We start from the raw sequence: 24,085 nt of genomic DNA on the forward strand, positions 1-24,085 counted from the left end.
AATATTATCATAGAAAGCAGTAACAAGAAGATATAGCTCAACTGATTCAAAACACTGCGTATAAATAACATAACAATAGCCTGAGATTTACTTTATCTTTTTGGAACTGCATATTGACATGCTTTACAAAGAATGATTTCCTCAGTGATAAAATCATTATGATAAAAAAAAATCTGAAAGTAATGACCTATGTGCTTAAATATTACTGTGATAGATGCCTATATTTTTTTAAAAAACAGACTGAGATCAGACAGGCAATACATAATAATAACTTAGATGTTCTCTGATTATAACAATGCCAGGGATTATTCAAACATTTCTCACATATAGAGGTGTCTTGGTAAGTAAACCTGGAAACAAACTTTCTATGGCAGGCACAACAACAGACAATGGGGAAACAGGATGCTATGATACACCAAAAGTTTATAGCATCAAAGGGCAGTTTGATGGAGGGGAGCAGCAGCAGGACGAGAATTTGTTTTGCCTTTGTTCCACCTGGAGTTCTAGCTCTGTGTGCCCTAGGAGCATGAGCAGTGCAGCTGGAACATTCAGAAAATAAAAGGATAAATGTTAAACAAGTCCTACTGTGTACGTGTAAATGGTGATTTTCCACAGCTTATAACTTAACCAAATCTGGACAGAGTTTCATGGGTACAGCAAAAGACACCTCTCCAACCTCAGGACTATGCCCCTGCCAAATTTTAAGTCTGTGATTCAAACTTTGAAGGCATTAGATTTGTTCCAAATGGGATTACAAAAAAATATACTAGCAAAACTACTTATTTTCATTACTTAAGTTCCCAAAAATGGCTGTACTGTTCAAACTGATCAGAATTGCAAGCAATGGAAAACAACTGGTTATTGATCTGGATAAAAAAAATATTGAACAGGTGCCTTGTCCAGCCTGTGCACTGAACCAGAGAGGGGTCTTGCGGAAAACACAGTACATAGCAATATAATTAAAAGCTATATCATAATGCATACACACAAGAGTGCACAGGAAACTATAATTCTTTCATTTCCTATCTTCTGAACACTTGACTTTGCATCCTCAACAATGTTCTTCCAGCACAGTTTTGTTGAATGACTATACACAGACATAGGTGTCCATTCTATGCTCCGAGAGAAAAGGTCTGTTTTGTTCTGCTCCAGGGGTTTATATAGTTTTTAAAGTGAAAAGGACCATAATGCATAATAAAGGCCACAAAACCTCATCTAGTAGTTCCTACACCTGCCCCAGTAACTTTTATTGAACTAGTGCATATCTTTTAGACAGATTTCAAACTTGATTTAAAGACTTCATGTGATGGAGAATTTATCACATTCCTTGGTAAACTGTTCCAATGCTTAATTATCCTCACAATAAAAGAAATGTTACAGTGGAGAGTAGATGGCGATACGAACACATTTAATCCAAGCTGTTTTTATTCTGTTCCCCCTCACAGGTCATCTCTATGCCTTCTGAATGAAGGCTGCATTCACACTTTTACTGGGATACTGAACAACTGCTTCCAAGACACACAATTTCAGGCCTACAGCTAGCTGCGTGTGTCTGGTTTTAATCCGATGAAGTGAGCTGTAGCTCACGAAAGCTCATGCTCAAATAAATTGGTTAGTCTCTAAGGTGCCACAAGTACTCCTTTTCTTAATGAAAACACTGTTAACTATCATAAATATAGTCAGCTTTCCTGCTTAGCAATGTGTCTCTCACTTAAATAGGTAGTCAACAAAGAGCTATGGATTACAATCTCACCTGAACATTTTTCCTCCAGATGTGTTGACAGATTTGTCATTTTCATGAGAGACTTTTCACTTTTTTGAAATTTCTCTTTAAATTCAACTGCCCTTTTGTCATCATCAAATAGACACTCACAGGATGACCATGGAGTTGTGTGCAGTTCAATGTCACCTGAAATAGAACTACGCTGGGCAAGTAGATATTTAAATTCCCATATGTGATCTGAAAAATAAAGCAAGAACAAATAAAGATCCAAGAAATTGAGTTAACTTCCATGCTTGTAGAAAGCTGCAAACACCTATGAGATTCCTTAATAAAACAAAATAATGTGCTCAATGTTGTCTGCTATCGCGATTGTATCATAAGTTTCATGATAGCTGGAATTTTTCTTAAAAACAGTTCCTGGATCAAACTGATTGCACCAGACTCTCAGGTTTCACTAAAAAATTTAAGCTTTTTAGTATTCATGGTTCCATATAAAAATTTGAAAACATGATCCAAATGTACACAAAAAGCAAACCCAGAAAGTAAAATGAACCCCAATTTTATCCTTTTAAAAATCTCATGTTTTGTTAAGGCAATCTAATAACTGGGGGTGGGGTGCTGGCTGATAATACTGACTGCTTGTCTTTGGCAATGCTGTTGCTCTCTGACATAGGACAGTCATGAGACTATACAACATTCTTAACTAATGCAGTGAAATAGTATTGTAATAATTTCTTGTAAAATTTCTTTTTCAGAACACCTGGTATTATGAATACTACTATTCCTTAGGCGTTACCTATAAAATAACTAAACATTTTTTTTTATATTTTTGTTTTTTATAAAAAAGTTCCTACCTGTGTTTGGGAAAACAAAGGGAAAAATGTGCTAAATGTTGAAAGGTTTAATTAGGAGAAAGAGGACTTAAAACCACTAAGCTAAATTCTCCTCTCCAGTCCACAAAATGGGTCTCTTTAAAGCTATTCTGGTTTCTCTTTATGCCTGGAACTCCTATTGAAAGAAGTTCAGTGCATGTTGGGAGAGTAGAACAGCCATGAAGAAATCAATTGTGGGGGGAGGGAAAGGGGTTTGGTGTGGTGAATTTAGCTGTAAATATGCAACAGCAATCCTTCAACTTACAATAAAGCAACTGTTCAAAGGTGGATTTTTTCTCCCTTTATGACTTGTAAAAAGGGCCCAACTGTCAATTCACACTGCTAAACCCAACTGTTGTCCAGAATTAGTTTATTGGCATGTGGTTATGGAGTTGAATCCTGGAACTTGAAGAAGGAATTATATTAGTAGGAGAATTATAGTGGGTATCACTGATAAGTGTCATTTTGCCATTGTCCAAACATTGATCCATCTTCCCAAAACTCTGTACTTTGTTCAGGACATTTCATTTTACCGATTTGCACAATTACAGATCACACATAGTGTAGTATTTCTGTATTTTAATGCCTTCTTCATTTGCTATCTGCTTCAGGGGTCACTAAACCACATGCCTGTGCATATTCTTGAAACACAATCACTTGATGAAGCTCCATTGCATAACTGAGGCATGAAGTTCAGTACCTTCTAAGCGTTACACTACTTTTCAACCAAAATTTAAAACAATGGGGTGACTATCTTTTTGAGTAGGTATTTCATTCAGATGGGGTTTAAATCTGCTCCTCTATTCTATGGGAGAAATGCACGCCATCGAGAGAAGAATACAACCCCTAAAATGTTAACTGTTTTATGGAGCAGTGCTAGTCACTCCATAGTTGAGGCTGAAGCTCACATTTGAGGGTTATAATGAACTCAGTTTTCAACCCTTGACCCAAACTTCTCAAAAGAAATCAACCCATGTGAAATTTCACACATCTCATGCAAGGGAAAGTTTGGAGTGGGGAAAATCAGAAAAGGCGCTTAAAAGTTTTTATATTTCTTTAACAATTTCCTGGCATTGACTTCTCCTAAATTTTTTCAGCTTATCAGATCTCCAAAATGGCTTAGCCTACAAACTTCAGTTATTCACTTGTTTTCTTAGATGAGAAGCACCTATTTTTGGAGAAAGGAGGAAAAAAGTGTCAATATGGGGATTACAATTATATTACCGGTGGTGCTTGTAATGCCACCTATAGTTAAGGCTGCCTGACACTTTCCACTAAAAGACCGTTTTCAGTTACTTACAAGATGAAAGCAGGAAGTCAGAGATTAGAAGTAGAAGTGGTGGGGGACAGAGGCAGGAGATGGTGATAGGATAGGTAGGGGCAAGAGTCAAAAAGGAGGGTAAGAGTGGAGGGGCAGGAGTTGGGCAGAGGTGGGATAGGAGCAGAAGGGGGCACAGGACAGCTGGGAGGAAAGGAGATGACAGGAGCAGAATTGTCTATGATCACTGCTAGAGCATACTCTCCTACAGATTTTGAAACTGAACGCATTGTTCCTGAATCTCAAAATTCCTTTGCTGTCTAGCAATTAGCTATGAAAACCAGGGGCAAAGTGTCTGTCTCCAGCCCACCCTAATGACTGGTTTACACAGAAGATAACATTCTCTATGGCTACTCATTACACTGTTAGCTCAAGCGGTAGAGGACCACATACACTGTGAATCTAAATGTCCCAACCCTGCTGATGATTCATGTGGGAGGCCAATATGATTCTATAGATGACATTTTTGTTTTTTCAATTTTTAAAGTTTTTTTTAAAAATGAAGGAAGCTACATTAAACAAAATGATGATATCAAAGAATCTTAAGGTTGTAAAGTCATGCAAAAAAATTAGGAATGCCAGTCAAGGTTGCCTATGCATGATCACAATCACATACTATTTAGTATGTGAAGACTATGTAGTGTCTCTTTTTGGATGCAATAACATATGAAACGTGTGAGAGAGTGTAGTTACCTCAGACTAAGATACACAAGGGGCATGGGGGTTTTCTTGTCAATTTCATGGCTCCTGCCATGAAACTGACAAGACAGCCGATGTAAGGGACACAGCATCTACACAGGCACTGCGTCCACACTAACTACACCGATATAAGCCTTATGCCTCTCGTGAAGGTGAAGTTATGATGTCGGCATAGTAGGGCACTTACATTGGCAGGACAAAGGCTGTAGTGTAGACACTGACATAATGAGGTCGACATAAGCTGCCTTTGTCAACCTAACTGTGCAGTGTAGACCGGCCCTCAGTGCTAGTGTACACTTACCAGCGGATTGAGGAGCAGAGATCGATGCATCAGCAGTCAATTTAGCGGGTCTTCACTAGACCTGCTAAATCAACCCCAGATCACTCTCCCATTGACTCCTGTGCTCCACTGGATTGAGAAGAGTAGGGGGAGTCAATGGGAAAGCGTCTCCCGTTGACATCGAATAGTGTGGATCCTGTGGTAAGTAGGTCTAAGCTATATCAATTTGAGTTATGCTATTCATGTAACTCAAATTGCATAGCTTAGATCAAATTTCCCCTGTAGTGTAGACAAGGCCTCAGACAAATTATACTGCCCAGAAGTAATACTAAAGACTATGTTCCTCTGGCTGAAGCAAGCCACTTTTTGTTTGCCTTTTCGCTCTTTTTCTGCATCAAGCTGAAGAAAGTCCTGCCTTGTCACTATGTACACTGGGTTAGAGCAGGTTAGTGCAGATTCCGCAATTATGCGGAATTGTATTTTAGGTGTCTTGAAAAAAATATCACATGGATCCTAAACACGACTGCCATATAATTTAATTTCTTTTCAGAAAATCATCTCAAAAGCCGTTTCTAGAGAAAGCAATTTTCGTATGTTAAATTGATTTTTTAAAATCACCTTACTATGGTTGAGAAAATACATTACTGGCTCAACAAGCACAGAAGATTGTAAGGCCATTAAAGTTAATGAGAGACTTTCCACAGACTTCCATGGGCTTTCGATCATATCTGCCATGCTCATGTCACCATTCGCTGCGTGCTTGGTCACTGTAGCCTGGTCTATCTAGCTCTTATAATATCTTTTAATCTATTTGCTTTTATGACCTCATCTGGCAACTTGTCCAGTCCCCAGTGCTACTACTACTACTCTTTGGGGGGAAACAATTCCGTCAGTATTCTCAATTCTCAGATTGTTCTCTATGGTTTTTAATACTCCTCACTAGTGTGAGAATTCGTCTTTTTCAAACTCTTTCATAATAATTTTCTCTGTTGCTTCAGTTAACCCACATTGGCTTTTCTCTAATAGAGAGAGCTTCACTTTTCTTAAAAGCTGGGATCATTCTAGTAGCTCTTGCTGTGTTCTTTCCAGGGCAGTATAAAAATAATTGTTGTAATAACTACTACTCTCAGATGTTAATTTTCGTGTCCTTCTTTAAAGCATGGAAGACATTCATTCAACTTGACAGCAGAGACTACCGCCTTTTTTTTTTTTAATGGTACATTTATTTCTTTGGTCTCACAAAAGCTTAATTTGTATCAGCAGTAAATTCTCTACTTGTGCTAGGATTTTGACATAAACTGCATATTGCTACTTAGTCATGACGAGCTACTTACATATCTTAGTCAGGACTGCAATATTTTGACACTTAATCTTACCTAGTGTGCTCCACAAATTCATTTTTTAGGAACACAAGGAAAAACTTTTTAGTTGTAAAATCTTCATGGGTGAAATCCTGTCCTTAATGGAAGTTAGCCATTGACTTCAATGTGTCCAGGATTTTACCCCATGTTACTAGACCTGCTCTGCTCTCCAAAGGCTGTTGACTATAGAAAAGTATTTCATTATTCAAGGCATCATGTTTGGTAATCTCAGCCAGATCAGAGTAATATAGATAACGGAGTCTGACTACCTGATGCTATTACAAAGAAAGTCTATAGAACCAGCACAGTTTTTAGTGGCAGAGTATGAGAGTTTTCTTTACAACTTCAGTGACAGATGAAAATAACTGTACCTGTTTGTTAAAAAAATTTGCTTTGATGCTTCAAGGTAGAGTTATTAATATCGCTAAATATCCTTCTGTCTTTCTAGGGAAGTATGAAAAAAGCTGCAATTCCTCATCCCTACTTATCAGGACTACTATGTAAAGTTTAACCTTCTAGTACACATGGCCATCACATGCCTAGCTGTTTTTGTCTCCTGGCAAGAATGACCATCATGTGCTGTCTTTTTGTGACCCAGCCATGCCAATTAGTTCTTGTGACCTATACACTTGTTTGGCATGACGTGGACTTTTCTTGGCTGTCTTGCTGGGATCAAATGTTCATGGCTTGTCTATCAGTGATGGGTATTTGGACAGTTGAGAAATCAGTCCTTTATCTTGTATTTTAGATACCGTCTTTTAATGATTAAAATATGTGAATTGTTAGATTCATAGAACACTAACTGGAGAATAAATTACAAGCTCTCTGGCACAGTTAAAACAATTATAATAATCCTATCCATGTCTATATGTTATTAAAATTTCCTGTTGTCTTCCATTGAAGGGACCAAACAACAAAGCCTTTATTGTAGTATAATGGCTTATGGCTTGATTATCCGCTGTGACTATTTAACTTGCTGCAGCACATACTGTAGCGTCAAGAAACTTTTCAATGATCTCCCATATTATTTAACAGTTAATACTTCACCTTTCTCAGTTCTATAAGGAACTTACTGGAGTTTTGTCATTGCCTCCAGTGGGTTCAGGATTTCACCTCATGTTACTTTCCCATAAGTTCCTTATTTCTCTTGGACAGTATTCATATGTCCTATTCCCTTCTTATTACAACATACCAAAAATAAAGGTCATGAAGGTTTCATCATCTTAATGCTCAACTTCTGCTGGTAGTCTACTCTCTTCCCATTATTATTTTTTGTGTCTTATTGCTTTAGTTCTACCTGCAGCTACTTGAGTTCTGAAAGAGAGTATGCTCTAGACTAGAGGTTAGGGCAGGAGAAGTAGTAGTCAGAATTTCCAGGATCTATTTCCAGCTCAACTACAGATTCACTATGTTACTTGGGCAAGTTTCTTAACCTTTATGTATTTCAGTTTCCCCATCTGTAAAAATGTATATAATATTGCACCTCACTAAAGTGATGTCTTTTTAAAATCTTGCCCCAAACATTTATGGTAATGATCTTGATAGGCACTGAGCACCCTCGGATTGACATCAATGGGATAAGAGAGCATTCAGCATTTCTCAGGATCAAGCTCTAAGTAAAAGCTAGACTAACATCTGTAAAGCCCTGTGAGACTCTGATATATGAAAATATAGATAAAGCATTACAAAATCACTGCTAAACCCTTAAACAGCCATTTAAAACTCTCATTGGTGTTCCAGAATAAGTGGATGAAGCAAGCTGAAGTTTCTGAGCCAACTTGCATGACAAAAGATAGCGTAGAGCTGTGGGAATTGTTAAAACATCTAAAAACCTCAAGTACATTGTCACAATAGGACTGAGGGATATTTACCCATTGAATAAAAATATTTACAAAATGAATGTTTTAACACAATTAACAGCATCATGCAAAACATATTCTCATTCTACCTTTTCTCACTCTTCTCTTGACCTTTACTATGACTGCAGATTACACATATTAATCATTCACCTGGATAATACATACAAAGAGTTTATTTATACTTACCCTTTTTCCTTTGAAGTTGAGGACACCAGGCTGCCCCTGCTCCCCATAATACCATCAGATGGTGCTGATCTCGGATCTGTTCCACTGTTAGAATAATTTTTCTTTGCTTTTCTCCTTTGTAACTGTATACAGACTCTGAAAAGGTTTTAAATGATATCACTGTGATTTTACAAAAAAACTTATTGAAAATTTACATGAAAATACCTGTGAACCCACAGCGCCAGTTAGGGACGAGTGGGGAGGGGCAGCAAATATTTCCCCTCACTCCCACATTTTTGCACTTGCTCAAGTTCCATAAGTCAGAGCCATGGGGGGTGGGGGATACAGCCTGACCACTTTTAAGCAGTGGTCCCATACTATATCATTGCACATAGAGCATTGCTTCAGCTTTTTGGTCACAATGGCACTGAAACTGGACCTAACTCTGTTCAGATGGAGTTGCAACCAGGCCAAATTTCAGTGAGAGGCATTGTGACCAGATGGAGGGGTGGCCGGGCCAAATGGTGTTGCGACCTGGAATGCGGCAAGTCTGTTCCTGCAGCACAGTGCACAGGAGTTTTTCAAGAAGTCAACTCGTGGCGACACTGGCTCAAGCACTGGGTGGGTCAGAGAAATAGGAGACTTCCGTTGAGAACAGGGGAGATGCACTTTTGAAAATAGCGCCACTATTAATGGTGCTTTAGTGGTAGGTGCTGAGTACTGGGACTTTTTAAAATCTTGCCCCAAACATTTATGACAATGATCTTGACAGGCACGGAGCGCCCTCGGATTGACGTCAGTGGGATAAGAGGGCATTCAGCAGGTCTCGGGATGAAGCTCTAAGTCAAAGCTAGAAAAAAAATGCCATAATATTTTAACCGCTTTCTCAAAGAGAAATATTTTTCTACTACTATTCACTCAAAACAGGAATTATTGCAGTGTGTACAAACAGACTAAAAGGGATAACAGTGGTAAATCTTGAATTTATTAATTATAAGAAGAAAAGGAGTACTTGTGGCACCTTAGAGACTAACCAATTTATTTGAGCATGAGCTTTCGTGAGCTACAGCTCACTTCATCAGATGTTTACCGTGGAAAGTGCAGTTTCCACGGTAAACATCTGATGAAGTGAGCTGTAGCTCACGAAAGCTCATGCTCAAATAAATTTGTTAGTCTCTAAGGTGCCACAAGTACTCCTTTTCTTTTTGCGAATACAAACTAACACGGCTGTTCCTCTGAAACCCTTAATTATAAGAGTCCTATTCATCTCTTAATTCTTGAAGTCACTTAGAGTCACAGAGTTTAAGGCCAGAAGGGATCACCAGATCATGATATCACAGATCATCAACACCAACCAGCACCCACACATTAAACCCAATGACCAAAATATTACAGTCCACAGAAGACTAACCTATTATGTGCCACAGGAAGAGAATAGGAAGGACCAAGGAGCACCAGTGCCAGAGGCCACGGTAATGGCAGTGCACTGATTAAGTGAAATATACCCAGACAATCCTGGCAAATGACCAGCCCGCCCGCCCCAACACAGAGCGCAGAGGAAGGCCAGAAACCCTCAATGTCACTGTCAGTCTGACTTGGGGGAAAATTCCTTCCCAACCCCTTATATGGCAATCAGATGCTGAGCATCTGAGCAAAAACCAGGCACTGAAGCACATAAGGGTGAGAATGTCTGGTTACATATCAGAGCACGGGTCCCACCTATTCCAGTAGCCCATTTCCATCTCTAATACTTCAGATTAAAGAGAACAAAACAAAACAAAAAAACAAAATATACTGGAGGAAGGGGGCTGGGGAACCCTGCAGGTGGCTGGCTGAAGCCCTGAAGCATGGACTTCTTAGGAACAGAAGACAAACTGGAAGTGAGCCCCAGGGCTGTCACTGCCCCCAGCCACCACAAAACAAACTAGTCATACAATCACACTCAGAAATTCGTCCAGCTCTCTCAAAACGCAAGTTGCTTTCCCCCACAACTCCTATGGGAGGCTCTTCCAGAACCTCAATCCTGATAGTTCTCCTTCTAATTTCCAGACTGAATTTGTTCATAGCCAGTTTAAACCCATTTGTTCTTGTGTCAACACTGTCCTTTAGCTTAAATAGATCTTCACCCTCCCTCCCTGATGTTTACTCCCCTTCTTTCTGCTAGGCTGAACAAGCCAAACTCATCTAGTATCCTCTCATATGATAGGCCTTCCATTCCCCTAATCATCCTAATAGCGCTTCTCAGCGCTATTCAAGTTTGAATTCATTTTTCTTGAACATGGACAACCAGAATTGTACAGAGTATTCAAAATAAGGTCTTACCAGTGCCTTATACAAAATTTTTATTAATATTTCTCTCTCTCTACTGGAAACACCTTGCCCGATACATCCTAGGTCCGCATTTACCGTTTTTGCGGCCGCACCACATTGCTGGCTCAGTCATTCTGTGATCAACCGATACACACAATTCTCCTCCATCACTTCCAGATGATCAGCCTACACTTGTATCAGAAATTCTTATTATTAGACCCTAACTGCATGACATTGCACTTTGTACTATTGACTTTCATCCCATTACAGCCACTTCAGTCTTCAAGGTCATCCAGATATTCCTGTATAATATTCTGATCCTCCTCTGTTTTGATGATCACTCCGAACTTTGTATCATCAGTAAATTTCATTAGTACATTCCTATTTTTTATATCAAGGTCACTGATAAAATACTGAGTAAGACTGGGCCCTAGACTGATCCTTGGTGAGCTCTACTAGTAATCTCCCTCCAATCCAATAGTTCACCTTTTACCACAACCTGTTGCCTTCTCCCCTTTAGCCAGTTCCTTATCCATCCTACAATTCTTGTACTAATTCCCACCTTCTCTGATTTAACTAATAATTTCTCATACGGTACTGGGTCAAGAGCTTTACAGAAGTCCAAGTACATTATTAGATCTACTGCATTTCCCTTTTTTAAAAAAAATCAGTTGTTTTCTCAAAGGAAAAGAGCCAATGGTTCTGGCATTACCTACCTATGATTATATCTCCTTTACCATTTACCTCCATTAATTTAATTATCCTTTCCCCTCACAATTTGTTCTAAAGTCTTGCATACTACCTAGCTCAAACTAACAGATCTGTAAGTGCTGGGATCACTTTCCCCCCACTCCTTTTCTTAAATATAGGTATGATGTTAGCTATTCCCCAGTCATATGATACTACCTCCCAACAGAGAGAATTATTAAAAATCCTTGCTATGAGACTAGCAATCTCATGTGCCAGTTCTTTCAGTATTCTGGGATAGTTTAGGGCTTTAAACCTACATTCAGTGTTTCTCACAAATACTTAACATAGTTCTCCAATAGCAAATTCTGGTCAAAATATAACTGTTGAGATGTATGTACAGTATATGCAAGCATACATCATGGAGAATTGCACCTTTAGACAGTTCAGTCTGTAGGAGAATAAAGACAATATTGACAGTTACAGATAACAGTGTGGGGAAGTAGAAGAAACAGGTAAAAGGGAGACTATTACTGCTTTCACTGAAGGAAGGAGCCAGCTCATGCCAGTGATCCCAGTCTAGGACCACTTAGAGAAACCAAAGGCTATCTTCTCTACTCTAGGCAAAAAGCTATCAGCTTCCCTCCCCCTCTGTCAAGTCATGCTCACACTTGACCCCGTTATGTCTTGCTCAGGTCACCCAGTACTGTAAGCCACTGTGTTACTGCTCTGTCTCAGCAAGAGTGAGCTTTGTTGCTGCTAAGCTATGTGTTAGCTCCCTGTCACACCAGCTGGTCAGCAAACTCCTTGGGACTCTACCAGTCCAAATACTGCCTTGCAGGTAACAATCAGTGAACACCATTTTCCAGGTTCCCTGGAGACAGCTTCTTGCAATGTCCACTAGACTTTCATCGAAGTTATTAAGATCTCTGTCTCCAAAGAGACAGAGCACAGAAAGCCTATCAGAAGACTTACACTTCAATGCACAAGGCACTTACATAGCACTGAGATGGTTTTGTAATGAAACAGGAATAAGTTTATTAACAAAAAACACAGGTTTGAGTGATTGTTGTACCAATAAATTAAAAACCAGCAGGATCTTATTAAAGGGGAAAAGGCAAAATACCACATTTATTGTGAATACAGAAAGAATCATAGTAAGCAGTTAGTTATAGTTATAACATTCCATTCAATCTCATATTTATTCACACATTCATTCATACACCCACAAACACACACACACAGGTTCTGCAAGGTTGTTATCATAGTTACCAGCCTTAGAGTTGCTCATGCCAAGCCACTGGCCAGGTGGCCTGGACATGAGGAGGGAGAAGGGCCTTGTCAGATGCTCATCTGATGCTCCTGGAAGTTGGTTTGCAGAATCAGACCCCCCCCTAAGTTATCACTTTCTAGAGTCCATTTTTATAGGAATTTCTTCCTATGCCAGTCTATGGGAATTGCTTCATCATGCTGTTGCTGAATCAATCAGCAGATGGCACATTCCTGACGACTCCGTGCTGCTAGATGTTATCTTGTTCTTTGGTTCTCCATTCTTGAGGCTGTTGGGTGGATTCCAGTCTGCACTCCGGGGGTCCTCTGGTTATTTCCACTTGACGCCTTCTTCAGCCGATGGACACTGGATTCTTAGGCTGGCACCTCCCTGATCATTCAGTTATTATCCATACCAAGCATCCATCCACATACATCCTCTATCTCTATTTTAATCACAATTGTTAACAAAGCAAGATGAATACAACAAAAGGGCGGGGAGTCTCTAGGTGCTGTTTCTATTGTTACAAAGTATTGCTTTGAGTCTCTCTCTGTGTGAGTAGTAGTTGTTACGAAGAATTGCTTTGAGAACAGACTCTGTCTTAGAATGTACTAACACAATTAGCAGCTTGCAAGTTTCACACATAGAGGGAGAGAAACAGTACCAAAAACCAAGAGACCTCTTAATTAGTAATACCCTGGAATTTAAACTATGGGGAATCAAATTCATTTGTGATTTTACTACAGAACTTCTTTAATATGATCCAACATGATTTCAAGTAAAAGTGAAAAAGATTGAAAAGGTTACAAACAAAAGATGCTTTCGAGTGACTAAAACTTAACTTCAGCAAGTTACAATCCTTGTCCAAGCAGGTTTCTCACCTATAGTCAATTTCCAGAGACTTCAACCCCCTTAGCTGAAAGATCCACCTCTCTCAGATTTCAAGAGCTCTGGCCTCTTCTGTTTCTCTAGTGATGACGACAAAATGGCTTTCTGTTTCTGCTTATAATTTCCATAATTTCACTGTCTCTGTTTCAAGAGCCAGGACGGCTTCCTGAGGGTGCACCCTCCATCCCCTATCATGATCATTAAGTGGTCATCTCACCTACTTGCAGTTTGATGGCTTTGTTTCCCATCTACGTAAATGTACTTCCATTGTTTCTGGTTGCATCTTGCTCAATTTACATTGAAAAGACAATCAAGCAGACAAAACAACATTCTTTTGTCTATGACAGGCTGGGCTTATACACTGCCAGCCAAACTCCTTTATAAGACTGTTTCAAGCACACATCTATAATTCGTTATATACCACCTGTACATATGTAATGCAGTAATATTAATGACCAGCATGTTACCAATTTGCATATGATACCTTACATGACACCTTTTAGATACAGATTATGACAACAATGAGTTTGGGCAATGAGTGTGTCAGGCCTGATGTGAGTTATGGTATGATGAGCCTTCTGCCAGTTGGCATCGATGGGCTCCTGGGGTCATACCCCCTTCCCAGTCAACCAGCAGTTTTCAGGTTCTCCCCCCGGCTACCCCAACAATCAGCTGTTGGAGATTTCATGCTGAATTGAAGTCAGAGGGGAAAACAATTTTCATTGGTACAACAATCATCTTTTGTGCTGGAACACAGTTCTGACTGAAAGCAAAGCCTGGCCTCTCTGGGGTGACCAGAGCAGAATATGGAGGTATGAGGTGGGAAAGAGCAAACATCATCTAAGATTTAAGTGCTGATTTTTAAGAAGTTAGAAAAAAATTCTCTAAAATTTACTGTCAGTTAAAAATGCTGATTTGTAGAGCAGGATTTAACTACCTTTTAGCATATTGGCAAGGTATCTGGGCTTGCAACATAATCATGAACTTGAGTCACTTAAGGTCTAACAAGTCCACTTACCTGTTAGTAGAGTGATGCTGACAAGTTTTAGTACCGAATGCACCAATGTATCTGGCTGAAGTTGGTCTAGCTGGACATACTGTATGCTATCCAACTTCTGTGGTTGTCTGTGTGGGAGATCTTTCAAGTAGGCAAATTTTGAAGACACATATGCCAATAAATCTTGGAGACCATCAACATCTACAACATGGGAAACTTAAAAAAAAGAAGAGAAAAAAAAAGAAAATCATCTGACCCTTCTCTTTTTTTGGCCAAGAAATGTATTATAATCTGATTAGTGAGTGTTTGAATTGAAAAAATAATTCTGAACCAGGACAGCACCTGGAAGTATCATCATAAACAGTTTATCATTTGATTCAGACTTGACATTAAAATATTTTTTTGCCATTTTAAAAAAAACAAACTAACCATACTTTATTATTTGACAGAATTTCAGCACAACATGTGTGTTGCTTTAAATGCACCCAAAATTAGTAACAAAACAAAAATAGCTCTTACATTGGTACAGAATCATATAAAGTGGTCCTCATTAAAAAGTCAGCATTTACTAAAGAGCTGTATCTGAAATATAGCAGTTATTTCTTATTCTAAGTACAGGGAACTCAGATAGTTCTGCAAATGTTTGCTTTGTATGATGAACGCTCAATTGTGTCACATAGTCCATCTGGCTAACAGTCCAGGAGTGCTCTTTACAGATCACTTTCTAGTGTTCTGCGCACTTTAGATGTTTACCTTAGCAAGGAAAAGCCAAACAACAATAAAAAGATTATTTTTTAAATAGCCAATTTTCTTTTGAACTAAAATCTGGAAAATAAGTGATTTAATCTGTAAACAATTCTCTTTGAATTCGAATCTAGAGAAGTTGAGAATTAGATAAAATATAAAGATTCTCTTATTCACATATTGCAGTCTCACATTGTTTGGGATCGATAGCTGAGCAGCTCCCCAGATTAAATAACTGACTGGTAAATGTTGACTGCAGCATCATTTCTCCATACCAATGGTTCTCAAACACTGTGACATCTGCAACAAAAAAAGCAGACATCAATCCACAGCACATTAATGGTTGATATATATACAGGTCCTACTTCAGTACTGGAAATCTTTAAAGTGACTTTAGCTCTGAATCTGAATTTGGAATCCTTTATTTCACTCCTCTAATGTTTAAGTTGTTCCATCTATTTCCTTGGTCTTTTCCAACGCATTATGGCCTACCTGCTGTTCCTGTCTTGCCAGTGGCCTTCTCCACTACTCAGGTAGGCTACTTTCCTTTTATGTGCTATCTAAACAGTGATCTAGGGCTGACCTTGAAAGACGCAGCCAAGCTGTTACTTTGGCTTTAAATATATTCCTAGGACCTGAGCCTGAAAAATTGTTCTATGCATATGCAGAACCCTGTTTACTTCACTGGAACTCTGCATGGCCCATGCAGAGCCGCTGGCAGGACTGGAGCACTAACTTGTGACTGAAGAGTGTTTTTAGAAGAGACTATCTTTTTACAACAGCTTAATTTTAAAACAAATAATTTTCAGAATTCACAGAGAACCAATAAAAGCATTGCTTTATCAAGTCTTCTCAATGGTAGGCATCCTCTACTGTATGATATTTAATAGTCCAACACCAAGTATCTCATAAAGACACATTGTGCAAGGGAATTACATTTATCAAGTATGATTTCCAAACAGTAAGGCAGATAGCCTAACTGAGGCAGGCAGTGGTAGGCTGGCTTAAAAATAGGTCGGATGGAGTCTGAGATAAGGCAAACAAAAAGCTTCCCCCCTGCCCCTTTCCTCTATCTTTACTTTCAGTTTTTCTAGAACATGTAATACCACAGTATCTAAGCAAGAGTAAAAAAGTTAAAACTATACACAAACAGAATTTAAACAAACATTCAAAACTCTGACTGAAAAAGTCACAACATGCAAGAGGTAATGTAAACTATCAATATTAGAAACAATTCTGTTAGAATGTCGGGGGGGGCAGGGGAATCACAATTATTTCTCACGTTGAATTCTTAGAAGTTCAGATATCAGTCTTCGGCACATTATAAGAGTCTACATAAAAGTAGGGATAACCAGATAAAAATACCCCAGCATTAGTGCTTGTGGGATTTGATAATAGGAATAATCCCATATCACCTTCAAGGAATAAATGGTCAGATTATGAAACCCTATAGCAGTGAGGATTTTGTTCAGACCTTGGAAGATTCTGGATTACGTTCCCACTTTCACGTGTAGAAACCGTTTAGAACTGTTATCACACCATATGAAATGGGACAGGCTGGGTAGATACATCCTGGAATCTCTTTTAAATGTATTGTAGAGTTGATTGGATGGAGAAGATGACAGTTCTAAAAGTTCCACATCCTCCTTCCTTTTTTTGCTTTATTTTGGCCAAATCCAGCCATATCTTAAGCGGATGTAGCTCTCCCTGGGTTGCATCTTCTTACACCAGAGATGAATTTGATCCCAAGTGTATCAAAAGAGTTCCAGGAGATAGCAAGTAGAATAAGGAGCTGTCATCAATCTTAACTAACTTATCCTGAGCTGGATGAACCAAATAGAGCATTTTATGCCAATGCTCTGCAACCTACAGTGGCTACCCATCCACTGAATATTCAATTCAAGTTTCTAATATTGATGTACAAAGTCCTTAATGGCATACGCCAAAGCTGACAAGGACTGCCTCTCCTTCTGGGATTTGTCACAACAGTTATAATGGTCTGGTACAGGACTACCAATGATAAAAAACTATAACAGAAGAAATCCAAATATGGATCTCAAAAGCAGAACTATTAAATCAAAATGCAAAACACTGAACACATTGTTCCTTCTGGAGAGATCCCAATGTTTTCTATGATATGTGTGCAGCAACTAGATGCCACAATGATAGCTGCTTTATAAACGCTCATTGGCTAGATAGATTACATACACAGAATATACCTGACTTGACTTACTGCAATATCTCAAGGTCAATATACTGCTCTTCTACATGGTGCATGCATGAGATCAAAGAATCAATACATATTGTATGATAATGTAAAGTTCCCACTCCCAAAAATCACAATTTGTTGCTTTTTAAGTGGCAGGATAATTGAGATAATTTTCAGTGAATAAACTAATGATTACAAGTCTCTCTATATAAATTATTCTATGTCAGAAAGCGTTTTAAAAAGGTAAATTTTTAAAGAGCAAACGCATTAAAAATGGAGTTTTTACCTGTGAGTAGTACAATATCTCCAGGAAACACTGTGAGTGACCAAAATGCAGCAGCCCGCCACAGCACAACCTTCCTCTCGATATCTGACTGGTCAATAACTACAATAGTTGCTATGGGAACTTTAGAGGAAGATTTTGGCCTTGACTTTATCTGTATTTCTTTGACATGACAAGGATGTACTACTGTGACCAAAACACTGTACTTCTGGCTCTTGCAGCTGCAGTTTTTAAGTAGCAATGGATTCTTCTGAAGTTTCAAAAACCTTGACATCTCTTGATCTACTTTTGTTTCAGGACTGGTTGGAGAACAAACCAATTTAGCTCTCTTTGATTTCTGCTGAGTTTTAAGTGTAGAGTAAGAAATACTTAGGGCATCTTCAGATATTCGGGTTCTTTTAGAAGAGCCTTTATAATAATTATCTTCTTGGGAGCACAATATTCCTGCGCTCAATGGTTCAATACGGATCTCATTCAGCAGTTCTTGAGAGTCCTCTGCATTCTCCTGAGAACTTGTTTCTCTTCTTGTAGCCTCAAGACAGATAATGTTCCCAGCACTCTCCGAACTGAAAAGTTCAAGGGAGTTTGCAGACTCTTGTTGGTGGTCACTCTCAGACACATTAATACATGCTCCAACAACAAAATTAGTCTGGAAAGATTCATTTAATACTTTATTTTCTCTATATTTTTTTCCTCCTTCTATTCCCTTTAGTTTCATGGCTTCTCTCTGCATTTGATTCTGTTCTTTAAAGGACTTTTGTGAAAGAATGGCAACTTGACTTGACGTCATTATACTAAGAAATTCGGTGTCTGTTGATATTGCAAAGTCTGAACAATCACACAGTGTTTTTTTTGTTTTTGACTCCTTTGCTATTTTGGGAAAAAACATTTCCAGGTACTGACTAAGATGTTCATGATGGACACTATGATTGTCTGATGGAACATCTTCTTTTCCCATAGACTTTAAATGTATGCTGATCTGTTTAGTACTAGAAACCAAATCAGAAATATCACAGCACTTATCTTCCAGGTGTCTGACACCTTTTACAGAGAGGTTTGGAAGGCAGTCATTTGAGGGTCTTGTATACTGTCCATCTGTTTTTGTAAATATAGGAGGAAGCTGTTGATATGCAACTTGAATCATATTTGTGCATGTGTCTCTATCTCCAGATATTTGAGAACAATAGGAAGTTACATCACCAGTCCTCTTCAATGTACTGCCATGAGTTTTCATCCCTCCACCTACAGGTACACATGATGTTAAATAATCTGCCACTCCAAACCTCCCTTGTTCAGAGTTCACAGAGAAATGATCTCTTGTGTACACAGTTGAGTCTCTAGGGTCTGGTGCCTGATGTTCCACATGATCCATGCTTTTGCATTTTCCAGCAAAAAGATGGAAGGCATGTTTGTCAGATGAAAGGTGGAGTTCTTTCCATGTTTCAGTAGCGGCTACCGAAAAACTCTGTTCCTCTGACACCTCCAGTGGGGTTGGAATGATGGGTGCTCCCAAAAAAATATGGATTTGGGGTCTTCCAGACATGCTTTTTTTTTTTTTTTTTTTTTGAGAAAATATATTTTTGTGCAATAAATATAAAACTTCAAATTTTAACATAAAATGCCACAAAACATCATTAACTTATTTTTCTGGCAGTCATGTTAAATTTTCAAATAATTAATTCATACAGATAATGTGTTTTATACATTAACTGGCTAAAGCTATAAATACCACCATTTTATATTTTTGAATAGTCACAGATTCATAATATAGAGAAATTGGAACAAGTTTGTCTGCCCTACAGCTGTATATAGAACTACAGTGATAATTAAGCTACATTTTTCATTTTGATACTAGTCACTATGAAACATATGTAAATTTGCAGTGCAAACAAAGGAAAACTGAACAGTCCTGAACAAATTCCCGGGAAGCTAAACCTCCTTTATTTCTGTGAAGATTCAAATATCATCATCATCATCAACTACTACAACAATTTAACATGAACTGGTTATTTACATCTTCATTTTATATTGGCAGAAATAAATACCTATATCAGAAATTTCTTACTGCATGATTACGAGTCGTTTTCATGTTATGGGGGGGAAAATTCTCAAATAAATAATAAGTAATTTAAAAGGTTGAATCTGGTTTAAAAATTACTTTCAAATTGAAAAGCTTACTACTTTAACATAAAAATGACATTGATTATAGGACTATTTTATCAAAGCAGGTAATGTTATTGCAGAATTTCTAATTACTTTTTCAATACACACTAAAAAAGCCCATACTATATCTGAGAAATTGCTTCAGCAGCAGCTCTTATTCATGTAAGTAATGACACCCTGCCTAGGAAGTTACTAGTCTCTTCTCCAAATTAACAACAGTGTGTCCATCTTAAACAGTCTGTAAAAAAAAAAAGGACTCTCAGATTTTTCATCGATGCTATGAGTCTTCAAATTGAACTGTATGTTGGAATAATACCCTAATCCGGATACTGTCCAAAGATAGCTGCCTAATATGGAATTTCAGGAAAGTGTAGACATCTGCTTATTTCTGTCTAAATGTTTTGGAAGTCATGGAACTGTGAATCCTGTTGAAGCTGCAAGCATAAAAAATCACATGAAGGAAGTTCAGAAATTTGATCCAGCTGCAGATAGAAGAGAGAAAAACATTTAAACACCACAATGAAAAAAACCGATATTTTTTATCAGTTTCATTTATTTAATAGTCAGTTTCTTAATTGCCCATTAGGGGTCGCCAAACCCTATGACAAACTTCACATTCACAAAACTCATAAAAGGAACCAGAGAAAGGCAGTATAATAGTGCTGTGACACAGACACTTGTGCTATTTCAGAAGCTGGAAAAAAATAGTATGTGATTATGTAGTTAAAGACTTCATTATAATGCATACACATAAATAGGCTGAATTAAGGAGGCAAATGCAACTTCAATTCTGGACTTTCCTAACTTTTTAGTGCTTGACTTTGCAACCTTAATAATGTTCTCTGATTGTAGTTTAATGGAACAGCACTCAAAAATAAAACAATGTAAAACTTTAGAGCCTACAAGTCCACTCAGTCTTACTTCTTGTTCAGCCAATCGCTAAGACACAAGTTTTTTTACATTTCTGAGAGATAATTCTGCCCGCTTATTTACAATGTCACCTAAAACTGAGAACAGGTGGGTTCTACTTGATAGTGATACAAAGCAGTGCGGACCAACGTACCTTCATTTTCATCATCTGAGGCAGATGCAACCACAGAAAATTGATTTTCTTTTTTGATGGTTTGGGTTCTGTAGTTCCACATAAGAGTGTTGCTCTCTTAAGACTTCTGTCAGCATGTTCCACACCTCGTCCCTCTCAGACATTGGAAGGCACTTCAGATTCTTAAACCTTGGATCGAGTGCTGCAGCTATCTTTAGAAATTGCATATTGGTACCTTTTGTGTTTGGTCAAATCTGCAGTGAAAGCGTTCTTAAATCGAACAACATATGCTGCATCATCTGAGACTACCATAACATGAAATATATGGCAGAATGTGGGTAAAGCCATAGAGCAGGAGGCATACAATTCTCCTCCCAGGAGTTCAGTCACAAATGTAATTAACACATTATTTTTTAATGATCATTATCAGCACAGAAGCACGTCCTCTGGAATGGTGGTTGAAGGAACATACAAATATTTAGCATATCTGGCACGTAAATTCCTGGCAACACCAGCTATAACAGTACCATGCGAATGACTGTTCTCACTTTCAGGTGACATTGTAAATAAGAAGCAGGTAGCATTGTCTCCTATAAATGTACAAACTTGTTTATCTTAGCAATTGGCTGAACAAGTAGAAGAACTGAGTGGACATGTAGGCTCTGAAGTTTTACTGTCTTGTTTTTGAGTGCAGTTATATAAAAAATTAACTCTACATTTGTAAGTTGCACTTTCATGGTAGAGATTGCATTACAGTACTTGTATGAGGTGAACTGAAAAATACTATTTCTTTTATCTTTTTTACAGTGCAAATATTTGTAATAAAAATAATAGCATAAAGTGACCACTGTACATTTTGTATTCTTCTTTTGTAATTGAAATCAATTTGAAAATGTAGAAAAAATCCAAACATGTATAATAAATTTAAATTGGTATTCTATTGTTTAACAGTGCGATTCAAATTGTGATTGTGACTAATTTTTTAATCTGTTTTGCATTAATTGCTTGAATTAACTGTGATTGACAATTGACACTATTAATACAGGTTTCAGAGTAACAGCCGTGTTAGTCTGTATTCGCAAAAAGAAAAGGAGTACTTGTGGCACCTTAGAGACTAACCAAAAAAGGCTCATGCTCAAATAAATTGGTTAGTCTCTAAGGTGCCACAAGTACTCCTTTTCTTTTTACTATTAATACAGTGCTTGTTCACAGAGTAACAGCTTCATTCTCTTTTTGTGGTCCATGACTACTACCTCGAAGGTATTAGCCCTTTTAATTATTTTCACCTGTCTTTGTGTTGCAGGCTGCAGTTTTTCCTGCACATTTTTAATCCTCTTTAAAATATAGTAGCACTCTCTACCTCCCTTCTGCAGTATCTATCCTGTCAAAATGAAGACAAGCATCTTCTTTTATGATTTTTATTTCCAAAACCATTTACTAGGGTGTGTTTCTGTTGACAAATGTTATTCTTTCTCCGTAGTATTGAAAGCACTAGCTTTCCAATGCCCCCAGTTCCTGACCTAAATAGCAAGAGTCCTGATGTATTAGCATCATACTGTACCAGCTAAGGCACCAGGATGCAGAGATAAGCTAGAGAGAGGTATTTGGACTTCCAGGAGGCTCTTGTTAAAATTCTACCTCCAAAATGAAAGGGATATTGAAATGATTTTCCTGCTTCTAATAGGCTCTTTCCTTTGAGCTCTGCTAAATCATCCCTTACAAAAACAACTTATCCTTGGGTCTCATAAAAATACTTCTGAAGAGCAGATGCTTTGCCTTTGGACAGGGCTAGATTTCACTGAATGGCAGACATTGTCCAGATACTCCTTAGGGTAGGATATTCCAAGCCCCCTATACATACCTGGTCTTCCCTCCCACACTTCAAATTAGACATGTTGAAAATAATATTTCCAGCCATTTCCTTTAGGATAAGTTTGTTTGCCAAATAGCAGTGCCTGCTTTCTCAGTTATGAAAAGTGTTATCACAACTAGAAAGCAAATGAAGCCTCAAGTCCCTTTACCTTATCTATGAGCTCATGCATCCCTAGGACACAGGATCTGGAGAAAAACGTTCATTAGAATCTGTAAAAACAGCTGTAGCACATCAGTGCCTGGATGCCCATAGGGGAGTTCACAGTATGCTCACTTTGAGATAGGAAATGGAGCCATTTAGGAATGTAGAACAGCTCATACTTGCTGTAAAAATTACAATAATTGTCCTCTCTCTAAGTCTTCTTTGATCAGATGCTTTCCTGTATATCAGTTGGTCTACCCAGTTTAGTTCTGTCTGCAATCTGAGATACCAGATCATGCCCTATAGGTCATGCACTGTGTGTGCAGCGCATCTACTCCCAATATAGATTCACGTGGCACTCCACTTGTTATTTTTCTCCTTGCTGACCCCAAATGTTTTGCACTTATTATCAGCTTCAGCTCACCTCACCAGCTTCTGACCCACTCAAAATCTGGGTCTTCTCTACTGTACTTGTTTCCTTTATATATAAAAGCATGTCAGCCAGTGTGGTTTGCAGTGACAAGTACGCTTTTAAAAACCCAAAAGGATTAAGGCCCAACCCTATCTCCCTCCCCCCCAAAAAAAGCTACCAGATTTGTCAGATACTTTAGAAAACCTTGCTAATTTCTATTTGATCATGTAATTTCTTCAAATGTTATGAGATCACTTTCCTTAGGAATACCTCTATCAATTTATCTATCACTGAGGTCAGATTTTCTGTTGACAATGTCCTACCTCCTCCTTAGCCTCCTAAATATTGAGTTATGTCTTTACTCCATTCAGTGGCCCCAAGGATGTCTTAAAATTATTTAATACTGGATGAACAATCTCTTTAGGCTTCCATTTCTAGGGTCCTTTCTAGTATTTAACCCATCTGGTCCTAGAATTTTCAGTGATTTAAGACCCGCATACCTTTTTTTTTTTTTAATTTTAATTTTATTTTTTTTTATTTTTTTTAAGATGTGATAGTGAAACTACCGTTTCCTGGAACTTTTATTTCCACTTGAGGTACCTTGGCTCTAGACAGCCGTATGAAAAAAATTAAGAAGTAATTTAATTTTTCAGCTCTTGTATAGACTATTCCTGTGTTATTAGCCCCCAGAATTCTTTTATTTTATTAATTACTTTATTGTCATAGGTGAGATGAATACTTTATAATAACACAAGTCCTTTTCTCTGAGAGTTTTCAATCTAAATTGTA

The 24,085-nt window shown here is 38.1% G+C and overlaps 1 protein-coding gene across 5 annotated transcripts in view; it reads right to left on the bottom strand.

The window, feature by feature from the left end:
- Nucleotides 1–24,085, bottom strand: part of SHLD2 (shieldin complex subunit 2) — an 89,310-nt gene that overhangs the window by 28,271 nt on the left and 36,954 nt on the right. For 4 of the 5 annotated variants that reach the window (XM_048859258.2, XM_048859254.2, XM_048859253.2 and 1 more), the window contains 5 exons: nucleotides 17,669–20,310; nucleotides 15,366–15,473; nucleotides 14,451–14,645; nucleotides 8,299–8,433; nucleotides 1,754–1,960 (listed from right to left, as the gene is read on the bottom strand). In XM_048859258.2, the coding sequence (XP_048715215.2) occupies nucleotides 1,754–1,960; nucleotides 8,299–8,433; nucleotides 14,451–14,645; nucleotides 15,366–15,473; nucleotides 17,669–19,280 (2,257 nt within the window). In that variant the 5' untranslated portion in view covers nucleotides 19,281–20,310. Of the gene's footprint in view, nucleotides 1–1,753; nucleotides 1,961–8,298; nucleotides 8,434–14,450; nucleotides 14,646–15,365; nucleotides 15,474–17,668; nucleotides 20,311–20,891; nucleotides 21,430–24,085 lie in introns of those variants that run through there. The other variant, XM_048859255.2, reaches the window with a different exon arrangement.

The sequence above is a fragment of the Caretta caretta genome, chromosome 7 (assembly GCF_965140235.1).
Source record: "Caretta caretta isolate rCarCar2 chromosome 7, rCarCar1.hap1, whole genome shotgun sequence".
NCBI lineage: Eukaryota > Metazoa > Chordata > Testudines > Cheloniidae > Caretta > Caretta caretta.